The sequence below is a fragment of the Salmo salar genome, chromosome ssa10, assembly GCF_905237065.1.
Source record: "Salmo salar chromosome ssa10, Ssal_v3.1, whole genome shotgun sequence".
NCBI lineage: Eukaryota > Metazoa > Chordata > Actinopteri > Salmoniformes > Salmonidae > Salmo > Salmo salar.
In genome coordinates, this window is record NC_059451.1 from 93119642 (window position 1) to 93132576 (window position 12935).

The 12935-nt window shown below is 41.1% G+C and overlaps 1 protein-coding gene across 1 annotated transcript in view; it reads left to right on the forward strand.

Moving 5' to 3' along the window:
• The first annotated feature begins 8038 nt into the window (after nt 1-8038).
• The window catches only part of LOC123723755 (semaphorin-3ab-like), a 62411-nt gene continuing 57514 nt past the window's right edge, over nt 8039-12935 (forward strand). The window contains 1 exon segment of the mRNA XM_045688233.1: nt 8039-8864. Within this exon segment, the coding sequence (XP_045544189.1) occupies nt 8759-8864 (106 nt within the window). The 5' untranslated portion in view covers nt 8039-8758.

Genomic DNA, 12935 nt, shown 5'->3' on the forward strand with positions numbered 1-12935 from the left:
ACTTTACCCGCTTTAAGAAGAAAGACAACCGTCCTCTTGTTTAGTCTATGATTGATGACTCTCTGGTTATGGCTTTGTGTGTTGATTGATGGTGTTTATTTACATTTTCCAGTTTTAACCTTGTTTGTGAAAACTGGGCGATATCTGTTGATTGTGGAAATATCAAAACAGTATGTGATAGTAAAGGAAAACGGTTCGCTTTTATCTTTTAATTGCGAAAATATCTAATTGATTGTATCTGGTAGTTTGTGTATGAAATAGGTATATCTCATGTACAGTGGGGGAAAAAAGTATTTGATCCCCTGCTGATTTTGTACGTTTGCCCACTGACAAAGAAAGGATTAGTCTATCATTTTAATGGTAGGTTTATTTGAACAGTGAGAGACAGAATAACAACAAAAATCCAGAAAAACGCATGTAAAAAATGTTATAAATTGATTTGCATTTTAATGAGGGAAATAAGTATTTGACCCCCTCTCAATCAGAAAGATTTATGGCTCCCAGGTGTCTTTTATACAGGTAACGAACTGAGATTAGGAGCACACTCTTAAAGGGAGTGCTCCTAACCGCAGCTTGTTACCTGTAAAAAAGACACCTGTCCACAGAAGCAATCAATCAATCAGATTCCAAACTCTCCACCATGGCCAAGACCAAAGAGCTCTCTAATGATGTCAGGGACAAGATTGTAGACCTACACAAGGCTGGAATGGGCTACAAGACCATCGCCAAGCAGCTTGGTGGGAAGGTGACAACATTTGGTGCGATTATTCGCAAATGGAAGAAACACAAAAGAACTGTCAATATCCCTCGGCCTGGGACTCCATGTAAGATCTCACCTTGTGGGGTTGCAATGACCATGAGAACGGTGAGGAATCATCCCAGAACTACATGGGAGGATCTTGTCAATGATCTCAAGGCAGCTGGGACCATAGTCACCAAGAAAACAATTGGTAACACACTACGCCGTGAAGGACTGAAATCCTGCAGCGCCCGCAAGATCCCCCTGCTCAAGACTACATATACAGGCCCGTCTGAAGTCTGCCAATGAACATCTGAATGACTCAGAGGACAACTGGTGAAAGTGTTGTGGTCAGATGAGACCAAAATTGAGCTTTTTGACATCAACTCAACTCGCCGTGTTTGGAGGAGGAGGAATGCTGCCTATGACCCCAAGAACACCATCTCCACCGTCAAACATGGAGGTGGAAACATTATGCTTTGGGGGTGTTTTTCTGCTAAGGGGACAGGACAACTTCACCGCATCAAAGGGACGATGGACGGGGCCATGTACCGTCAAATCTTGGGTGAGAACCTCCTTCCCTCAGCCAGGGCATTGAAAATGGGTCGTGGTTGGGTATTCCAGCATGACAATGACCCAAAACACATGGCCAAGGCAACAAAGGAGTGGCTCAAGAAGAAGCACATTAAGGTCCTGGAGTGGCCTAGCCAGTCTCCAGACCTTAATCCCATAGAAAATCTGTGGAGGGAGCTGAAGGTTTGAGTTGCCAAATGTCAGCTTCGAAACCTTAATGACTTGGAGAAGATCTGCAAAGAGGAGTGGGACAAAATCCCTCCTGAGATGTCTGCAAACCTGGTGGCCAACTACAAGAAACGTCTGACCTCTGTGTTTGCCAACAAGGGTTTTGCCACCAAGTACTAAGTCATGTTTTGCAGAGGGGTCAAATACTTATTTCCCTCATTACAATGCAAATCAATTTATAATATTTTTGACATGCGTTTTTCTGTCTCTCACTGTTCAAATAAACCTACCATTAAAATTATAGACTGATCCTTTCTTTGTCAGTGGGAAAACGTACAAAATCAGCAGGGGATCAAATACTTTTTCCCCCACTGTAACTGTTAAAACAGTGTACATGGACCAAACAGTGCTTCTGTCCTGTCCTGAATTCAAAGTATCATGTGATCATCTCACTGAGCTCATATAACAACAACAGTTTTCCAGTTCGCTTCTTGGAACTTCCTTGTGTGACTCTATGAGTGTGGGAATACTATATATATCAGACAGAGAGAGATATGGAGAGCATGGTGTATGTCTCTATGGGATCAGCCGCCAAGTGTCTGAGTACTCTACCTTGTGGGAACTTCCCCAGAAATCCATGTCCTACGTACTGTATATACCTAGGATGTTTTGTATTGTGATAGAGCCAGTCACTCACTCAGCATGGCGTAGGTCTGTCTGTAGGATGAACCATGTTGAATCCCTTTCATCATGTTGTTTAGACCTTGGATGTTTGAGAACCTGATGAGCACATAGAAAAAATATCAAGGGCACAGTTGAGGAGTGGGACATTGTGCATTTATGACCTCAGAAACCAGGAGAGGACAATCCTTCAACACCGCACAGTTTTCTCAGAAATACACAGGGTGTACGTTGTGCCATAACACCGTGAGCTGACCGCTTTGGGCACCGATAAGATTGGGTAACTTCGTCGCCACTGAGTCTTACTTAAAGATAGGTTGTTAGATATCCATGTCCCCTTGAATGGCTGAGGGTCCAGCTACACAGTGCAGCTTTTGTATTTGCAAGAGCAACTGAGAAATCTACCAAGAAGTGATGTAATATCAGTAGACTTTCTGGTACTTCAAAGCAGTCAACAATACACATAATAATTTCCTAGTAAACTTACTTAAAGGTCTTTAACCCTCAAACTACTGACTGGGGTCATTTTGATCATGGCTCAAAGGTGGTTTATTCAAATCTTAAATTTTTTCATTACTTTGTCAATCAACTTGCTCTTAACAATTTTGTGTTTCTGTATCAATATGGAATTTTTAAGTTTGGGTTCATTTTGACAGCAGCCAAAAACACCTACTTCCAACCAGTGGCGATTTTAGTCCCTGTCAAAAGTTTGGATACACTTACTCATTCAAGGGTTTTATTTTATTTACACTATTTTCTACATTGTAGAATAACAGTTAAGACATCAAAACTATGAAATAACACTTATGGAGTCATGTAGTAACCAAAAAAGTGTTAACCTCTCTGGGCTAGGCGGGACGAAATCGTCCCACCTACGCAACAGCCAGTGTAATCCCGTGGCGCGATTTTCAAATAACTTAGAAATGCTATTACTTCAATTTCTCAAACATATGACTATTTTACACCATTTTAAAGACAAGACTCTCGTTAATCTAACCACACTGTCCGATTTCAAAAAGGCTTTACAACGAAAACAAAACATTAGATTATGTCAGCAGAGTACCCAGCCAGAAATAATCAGACACCCATTTTTCAAGCTAGCATATAATGTCACTAAAACCCAGAAGACAGCTAAATGCAGCACTAACCTTTGATGATCTTCATCAGATGACACACCTAGGACATTATGTTATACAATACATGCATGTTTTGTTCAATCAAGTTCATATTTATATCAAAAACCAGCTTTTTACATTAGCATGTGACGTTCAGACGTTCAGAACTAGCATACCTAGCAAACCTCCGGTGAATTTACTAAATTACTCACGATAAACGTTCACAAAAAACATAACAATTATTTTAAGAATTATAGATACAGAACTCCTTTGTGCAATCGAGGTGTCCGATTTTAAAATAGCTTTTCGGTGAAAGCACATTTTGCAATATTCTGAGTACATAGCCCAGCCATCACGGCTAGCTATTTAGACACCCACCAAGTTTAGCCCTGACCAAACTCCGATTTACTATTACAAAAGTTTGATTACCTTTGATGTTCTTCGTCAGAATGCACTCCCAGGACTGCTACTTCAATAACAAATGTTGTTTTGGTCCAAAATAATCCATAGTTATATCCAAACAGCGGCGTTTTGTTCGTGCGTTCACACTAGTGTAAATAAGGGTCACGAGCATGGCGCAATTCGTGACAAAAAATGTCTAAATATTCCATTACCGTACTTCGAAGCATGTCAACCGCTGTTTAACAAAATAATAATACTCTCTTAAAAAAAAAACGATCAGGATCTCCCTTCAAAACTCTGTAGGTGTGTCTTTGTTCTCTCCTTATCATCTCCTTTAGTCATTTTTCTTCACCACACCGATGTCTCTCCTCTCTCTTTTTCTCCCAGCCCTCCTGTTAACCAGGTCAACTCTCCCAGCTTAACAAGCTACCTTAATGGTCAAAACTTAACAAGATACATGGGAAACTTAAACTTAACAGTAAACCAACCTATTCACTTGTACATTAAAAAAACATTGCTTCAAAATTAATGTATTAACGACATTACAAATCAGGAGCAATTCAACCACCTTTTAAATCTAATACCAATTAATTATAACAAATAAACTCTATACTTGGTTTTAACAAGGGTATTACAGTAAAATATGTTGGTAGTTTGAGGGTTAATTTAAGTAACAGGGTAATTTAGAGTTCAATTATACATTTAGGAAATATATTATTTTTCTAGAACATACTGTCGTGGAAATACTACACAGGGACACTCAAAGTCAATATTAAATTAATCATTGTTATTTATCAGTGCGCTGGAGAGGTTCCAACAAACTTGATGCACTTGATGAACGTCTGTCAGGAGCTCTGCCGGGGCAGTCTCGTTATATCTCTTATATACAGACAAGTTATATTTGCATTATTTAGCTTATTCAATTATAATTAATTCATCATTAACATTTTCTTCGTTCATGTGACTGACCAATACTGGGTCATGCATGTGACAGACCAATACCTCACAAGGCTTCTTCACTCTAAGCTGAGATCTTGAAACTGAGATATCTTTGGTTCTCAAAACAAGGGTCTTGGCGTACTGCCAAATTTCAGATACTGATAGTGAGGGTTCGTTCAATCAGTCACTTACATGAACAAAGAAAACTGTTATTAGAAAAGCACAAACATAGGACACAGAAATGTATAAATAGAAAAGCACCAACATAACACTTTCCATCACAAAACATACAGTATCTATAACTTTAGGCCAGTCTAGGTTCTAGGTACTTACAAATACAAAAACTTCACAGCATTGGAATACAGTGCTAAGTAACTTTACACCATCTCAACACAACTCTACAATTACATGACAGTACCTTTATAAAAGCTTTTTCATATTTAACCATAATGTTTTAACTAACTGTCACTGATGAAAGCTTACTGTAAGCATTGGCAGCAGACTATAGCAAGCCTTACCAAGTGATCTCAGTACGATTAATAGTAATTATGATGTCTGTCTGTAGAAAGAGGTTATCTCACAGAGAAGGAGAGAGAGAAACAGATGTAAAACAGTGGCGGGAGGTGAAGTTTAAGATGAGGGAGAAAAATCATGGCCTTCTTTAAATTACAGCATATTGGATGACTGTCATTCATACATGTATCCCATTACCCAGCTGAATGTAACATCGATAGGTTTAGGCTACTACATGATACTCTAATTATCCCTGTACCCATCATGAGATTGGTACAAACTAGCCTATAAATGTAAGTATACAAGTAGGTACACAGGTCGAGAGAACAATTTTAGTAAGCAAGGTGACAGACAGTGACACATTCAATACCGCGTTGCACACTCTTGCCTGCATCTAGCTAATCTAGAGTTTAATCATTAGTTCAGCAGTTGCAAAACGAGAGTTTCTATTGGACAAATTCAGGACTGTTTAACCCCGTTTCATTCTATTTGCTTCCTTTTAAGAAACATTTTCAACAGAATCGCAGGAATGAATAGACCAATAGTCACACGCAATCACAGATCATTTTCATAGCAGCCAGAACATTGTATAATTCCTTCTCGCATCTACGCGCTCTCCTCCTTTCACCTTTTCCCTTTGCTTATGGACTTCAGTGCACAACACATGAGCTGTCTGTGATCAGGCGAAAAAAAACTTTCTAAGCCAAACCTTCATATCATAACCACTAACCGCTACACAAAGCCTACATTGTTGTCATCATGTTAGCTAACAACGTTAGTAACGCCGAAACCCGCTACAAGCAGTTTGGCAGTTACACTGGTGGGCCCCGGTGGCAATAAATTAATAAAACCAAAAGCTTACCTTGACTTGGGAGAGATCCAGTGTTGGATAGCCATAGTCAGCTAGCTAGCATAGCATTCTTCTCTGTTTGAGCTGTTTAAATAGGCTAAGCTAACTAACTGAAAAAAATACAACTAAATATAGCTCGCTCTCTCTCTCTTTCTTTTCCTTAATTTTTAACAAAATTAATTTGTTCAAAACTGTTCTACTATTGTCTTTCTCTCTCTTTGAGTCAGCTACTCACCAAGTTTTATGCACTGCAGTGCTAGCTAGCTGTAGCTTATGCTTTCAGTACTAGATTCATTATCTGATCCTTTGATTGGGTGGACAACATGTCAGTATATGCTGCAAGAGCTCTGATAGGTTGGAGGACATCCTCCAGAAGTTATAATTACTGTGTAAGTCTATGGAAGGGGGTGAGAACCATGAGCCTCCTGGGTGTTGTATTGAAGTCAATGTACCCAGAGGAGGATGGAAACTAGCTGTACACCAGCTACACCATGGTGTTACACTACAGAGTGCTGTTGAGGCTACTGTAGACTTTCATTGCAAAACAGTGTGTTTTAATCAATTATTTGGTGACATGTGAATGTATTTATTAAAGTTGTATCTAAAAGGGATAACCTTTTTAATGTTTCACTTTTTTAAAAAAAATTCACTGAGAATGATGGTCCTCCCCTTCCTCCTCTGAGGAGCCTCCACTGATGTATAACTACTGTAGAAAGAAATGTGAAAGAGGTGGGATAGAGAGGTTGAAGAGAAAATAGTGAAAACTGCTGATGGAGGGAATGGAGGAGGGGTGAAGGAAAACAGGGTGGAAGGAGGGAGGAAGAGATAGAGAGAGGGATGACTGTTGATGGGTTTGGATATAGAAAGGGAAGTAGAGGTGTGAGACAGGTCAGAACAGATGTGGACACAGCAGACATGTCAGGACCAGCTGGAATCTTGCCGTTAGAGTGGTTATTGGTTTCACAGAGCCAAATTAAGCTCAATGGAGAGCTCCAAGGTCAGTACATTGGTAACAGAGTGTAAAGCCTGTTGGATGTTATCTATTCACTGTACTGCTGTGTAACTTCAATAAAAAACTCTTCTCAACAAAAGCAGGAAATGTAAATAAAGATACATCTATATGTTTAATGGCCTAATACTAATCTGAAACATGTTATAAATGATCAATGTTTGACAAAAGCCAGATATGGCCTGAGCTTTACTGTAATGGTAGTGTTTTCACAGGACAGTAATCTAAAACTTAGTCCGTTCTCAGAGCTACTAGTCTGTAGCCCTCTGCAACTACGGTAGCAAGCTGTTATTACAATACCATTAGCTATCCCTCTCTCTTTCTCTCCTGCTGTCTCTCTCTCTCCCACACTCCTCCCTCTCTCTATCTCTATTTGTTCTTTCTCAGTCTCTACCCCCTCTCCTCTCCTCCGCTCTCTCTCTAACCCCTCTCCTCCTCTCTGTCTAACCCCCACTCTTCACTCTCTATCGCTCTCCCTCTCTCTGTTTCAAGGACAGTGAAGTCCTTGGGCCTGTTTTGCGAGGCTGACCAGTAAATTGTGTGTTTGGCTGAGACGCAGTAACAGTGGGGTGTACAGCCAGCCAGGCCTGTAGAGGCTGTATGGGACTATTATTATGGAGCATTTAGACTGTTGAGTGACTTGGATCGAACCTGTCTAATACCCATTAGAGCAATTACCTAATGTCCTGGCAGTGGCACTGATAGAGTCCTGCTGTCAAAGATGCAGTATATCAGTATAAGGTAAACTGGACATTGGGAGAAGGACAATAGAGGAGGTCCAGGGTAGAGGAATAGAGAAATCTGAGGTAGAACAGTAGAGCTCAGTGTAGAAAAAAAACAGTCACAACCTCTCTGTTACAGGATTCACTTACAGTACAACATTCACTTACCGCACTTATCTCTACTACTCTCTCTGCCCTCCTTCTCTATCTCTCTCTCTCTCTCCCCCTCCTCCTCACTTTTTCAGTCTTGCAGCTCTCTCGCTCTCTCACACGTCCCTGTGCTCTTTCTCTTACCCGTCTCCCCTCCCTCCACCCCCCTCTCTCTGGCTGTGCTGGCTCCCTCAGCTGTTCTCAGTTGCTCTGTGTGCAGTGTGTAGTGTGGACAGGGCTAGGCTGAGCTGGGCTATGTTGAGGACATAGAGTGTCTCAGTGAAGTCTGTTTCCCAAGCTAACTGGATTAGGAGCTGGAACATACTGGACCTGTTTGTCTTTACTAACTAAAGACAGAGTTTTAATTGAGGGCATGCTGGAAGAGAGAAAATAGAGAAACAAATAGAGTCAACACTAGAGAATTGCTGGAGCAGAGACCCACGTAAAGACTGATCTCTAGCCCAGCTCCCCTCACTCTCCCCAGGATCGGTATGGTGGGACTCCCCTTGCCTCTGACCTCCAACACTGAGGTGATTTGAGTCTGCTGTGTGGGTCCGGTTCAGCTCTGTTCAGTTCCACTTAGTTCGGTTTGGCTCGGTTCCGTTTGGCTTGCTTAGATTGGCTGTCTATAACACTGACCCATACCCCTGCTCCATTTTCAGGTTCTCTGTCTCTGGAACCCCTGACCCATAACCCCTGAACGTAGGACAGGTTCTGGTCCAGTTTTGCAAAATTACTGGACTGAACAGACTTCTGTTTGACAGTATTTCAATAGTTTTTTATTTTCTGGAAATTCTACCCCTGATCTGGGACTGATCCTGGTTCTGCTGACATCTATTCTGTGTTCCAGAGGACTGGTTCTTCAGGGACCTGTCTGGCCTCTCTCTCCCCAGGATCATGGCCTCTTTCTGGGGCATGGTGGTGTTGCTGTGTGGGATGGTGGTTATTTCTGGAGCACAGAAGACGAAGAGCAATATGCCCCGGCTAAAACTCTCTTATAAAGGTGAGTGTTATTCATTTACCTTGACACATACTGTACCATATTTCTTCCCTCTTTCTACTATTACTCTAAAGCTATTCTAAAAGCAGAATCATCTATGCTTACTCTGTTCTTACCAGCTGCTCTATGTTCATACATGTCTGTATGTATATCTAGCAGGGATAGAGGTTTCTGCTGGTGCCTGTGTCTGTTTGTGTTGAGAAAGAACTGATTCACTTAACTACTAAAGATTGACTGTGATACGGCATTTCTGCTGAAGTGTGTGTCAACATAAAGTGCAACCCATATTTCCATGATGTTGTTTGGTTGCTTTTAAAAGGTTTTATGAATTTGGCTTTATACAGCACATTTTCAGCATTAATTGCATTTTTTTACTGAGAATGGAAGATATGTGTCTGCCATATGCATGGGATTGAAAAGGAAACCACATTGATAGCCTATGTACTCTGCATCTGAGATATGTTTGATGTGCATAGGTACACACTTTCTTCCTCAGAATTCCATGTGCCATATGGCTGATCAAAGACATGCTTACTGAACGTAGTAGGATCTGTTACAAAATATAATTACTGACCATGTAGTCCTTCAGATCAGAGTAGATATGTATCAGAGTGGATATGTACGAATCTGTTAGATCACACTGGATGGAATCTGTTAGATATTTACTGAACATACAGTCTCTATGAATAGAGTGTCTCTGTAGGCTACTTATTGTGACCAGCTCTGTGAGATACAGAGATCTGTTCTGATATCCATCTCTAGAAAACTATACACTGGAATTGATTATACTATTTCCACTGTGTTGTCATGGGTCAGGTGGAAACGAAAGTTCTCTAATTTCCTAGAAAATTCTAGAATGCATTATCAGATCATCCAGATATTTTTTTTATTTAAACTTTATTTTATCAGAGAGTCATACTGAGACCAAGGTCTCTTTTACAGATGAGGCCTGAATTATATAAATTACAGAAAATACTAAACGCAAGCAGAAAGAAAAACACAATCATAAAAAAAAAAACACATTCATCGGTAATAAGGTCCTCAATCATGTTTCTGAATTGCCCTAGAGCCGCTAGTAGGCACCAACAGATCTGCCACGCTGATCCTCAACAGGGGTGTGTGCTTAGTCCCCTCCTGTACTCCCTGTTTACCCACGACTGAGTGACCAAGCATGACTCCAACACCATCATTAAGTTTGCTGACGACACAACAGTGGTAGGCCTGATCACCAACAACGATGAAACAGCCTATAGGGAGTTGGTCAGAGACCTGGTAGTGTAGTGCCAGGACAACAACCTCTCATTCAATGTGAGCAAGACAAAGGAGATGATTGTGGACTATAGGAAAAGGAGGGCCGAACAGGCCCCTATTAACATCGACTGGGCTGAAGTGGAGAAGGTTGAGAGTTTCAAGTTCCTTGGTGTCCACATCACGAACAAGCTATCATGGTCCAAACACACCAAGACAGTTGTGAAGAGGGCACGACAACACCTTATCCCCCTCAGGAGACTGAAAATATTTGGCATAGGTCCCCAGATCCTCAAAAGATGTAATTGCAGTGTGCTATGATAAACTGCATCTAATGAAGTGGCAGCTGAGTTCGTATAGATGATGTCGAAATAGTCTAGGACCAATAGGAACGTCAACTTAATAATCTGCATTCTACTATTTAGCGAGAGGCAGGACCTATTTCTATAGAAGAAGCTCATTTTTATTCTCAGCTTGTTAACTAACTCATTAATATGCTTTTTAAAAGACAGCTTTTCATCTATCCAGATGCCCAGATATTTGTAAGCAGGGACACGATCTACATGGACACCATCCAAAGTACATATGCTTAAATCATCAGACTTATTTTTATGCTCTCTAGAGAACAACATATACTTAGTTCTACCTGAATTTAGTACTAATTCCAAGTCAATAAAGTTTTGCAGTATTACAATGAAGGCAGACTGTAGTTCAGATAGAGCCTGGTCAACAGTGGGGGCAGTAGCATACACAACAGTATCATTGTCATACAAGAGGAGGTTTTTTTACAGACAAGATGATATTGTTAATGTAAACAGTAAAAAGTACAGTACCCAGAATTGACCCCTCGGGGACACCTTTAGAAATATCCAGGAAACCTGATTTAACATAATTTATAACTAGGGATGCAGTAGCGATATTGCTATGACCTGGTCTAAAACCAGACTGATGTACATTTAGAATACATTTCAAAGACAAGAAAGATCTTAGCTGAGATTTAAATAACGGACTCTAATATTTTAGCTAGGCAAGATAGTTTAGAAATAGGCCAATGATTATTTAGGTCACAAGGGTTACCACCTTTGTGAAAGGGGAATACATTGGCCGCCTTCCAAACCTTGGGGATAGTACCAGATATTATTGTCAGGATAAAAATATGGGTTAATGATTGAGCAATCAGGGGAGCAGAGAGCTGCAGCAAGAATGGATCGAGCACATCAGCCCCAGTGGATTTTTTAGATCAATCTTAATCAAGGCATCTAGCACCACAGATAGTAAATTGTTCAAATTAAAATAAAGATTCACTAGAAGTTGATGGGTTAACCATTGAGCCAGCTAGAGGCTAGCGTAGAGAAGAGCTGACCAGGGTCAACTACACCACCGTTTCTCTCAAGTAAAAAGCCTGCAGAGATAACATGATGATTAAAAGCGTCACTTATCCCATTCTTCTCAGTTATGATGCCAGTCAGACAGAACCTGCTTGGGAAGAAGAGGAATTTGTACTCTTCAGTGCATTTACTGTTTCCAAAATACAGAAGGATCCCCAGCAGAGTCAGGGATAGAGCTTAACAAGTAGCTTGATTTAGCTTTCCTAATCAAGATATCTGTTTCTCGTCTGAAAGATTGCTAGTCCACTACAGAGTCAGTTTCCTTGCTTTGGCCTAGGCCTGATTTCTCATCTGAATGAGCTCAGATAACTCAGAAGAAAAGCAAGGATTCAATCTGTCATTGGAATCTCAAAGTATCTTTGACTCAGCAATGTGTATGAGTGTACAATATTCTCTGCTGTCTACTGTTTTCAGTTTGTTAATGAAGAGACATGCCAGAGTGACTTGCCAGTGCTTAAGTGAAGCATCGTTAATCTGTCTATCCTTCTCTCCCCCTCATATTCCTGGTTGCCGTTTTTCCGCTCTGTCGTTCCCTGCATGGTAATTACGTTGAGGATGAATGGTGTGAGTCTGTCTCAACAGATGGCTCTCTCAAACCGAGACATTTCTTTCTCAGCACCACCACAATCATAATTATACACGCGCATACTCACACACACACACACACACACACACACACACACACACACACACACACACACACACACACACACACACACACACACACACACACACACACACACACACACACACACACACACACACACACGCACACACACACTCTCACACACATTGGCCATCAGTAGATAATGATACCTGTGTGTGTGTATCAGTCATCTCTATATCACACCCTCTGTGATTTCTCTATTAGACCACAGCACTACACATACATAGCACAGCTGAACTACTGTACTTGGATGGAAAAACACACAAAGAGCAAACCTGCACAAAGAACAGGGTTGAGAGACAGTCTCTGTTAATGATATGGACCCATTCATTCTGAGTTTTCAATTATGAATATAGGCTTACATACCGCTGTGGATAAAAGGTAAATTCATGTTTGGCATTGTTAAACATTTGTGGAGTGAGGTGTGTGTGTGTCTGTGTCTGTGACTTCTGAGAGTGGGGTTGGTTGTTACCAGACTGTGTTACCACAGTCTGTTCTCTGTGACCGACAAGTGTAGGGACCCTGATCCCTACAGGTGGCACTCAGCACACACACACACACACACACACACACACACACACACACACACACACACACACACACACACACACACACACACACACACACACACACACACACACACACACACACACACACACACACACACACAAACATACACGCATGCAAACAAACACACGCATACACAAACATTAGCACAGCAGGGCAGAAACATGGGGGGGATCCACTGTTAACCCCCCAACCACCTCCTTC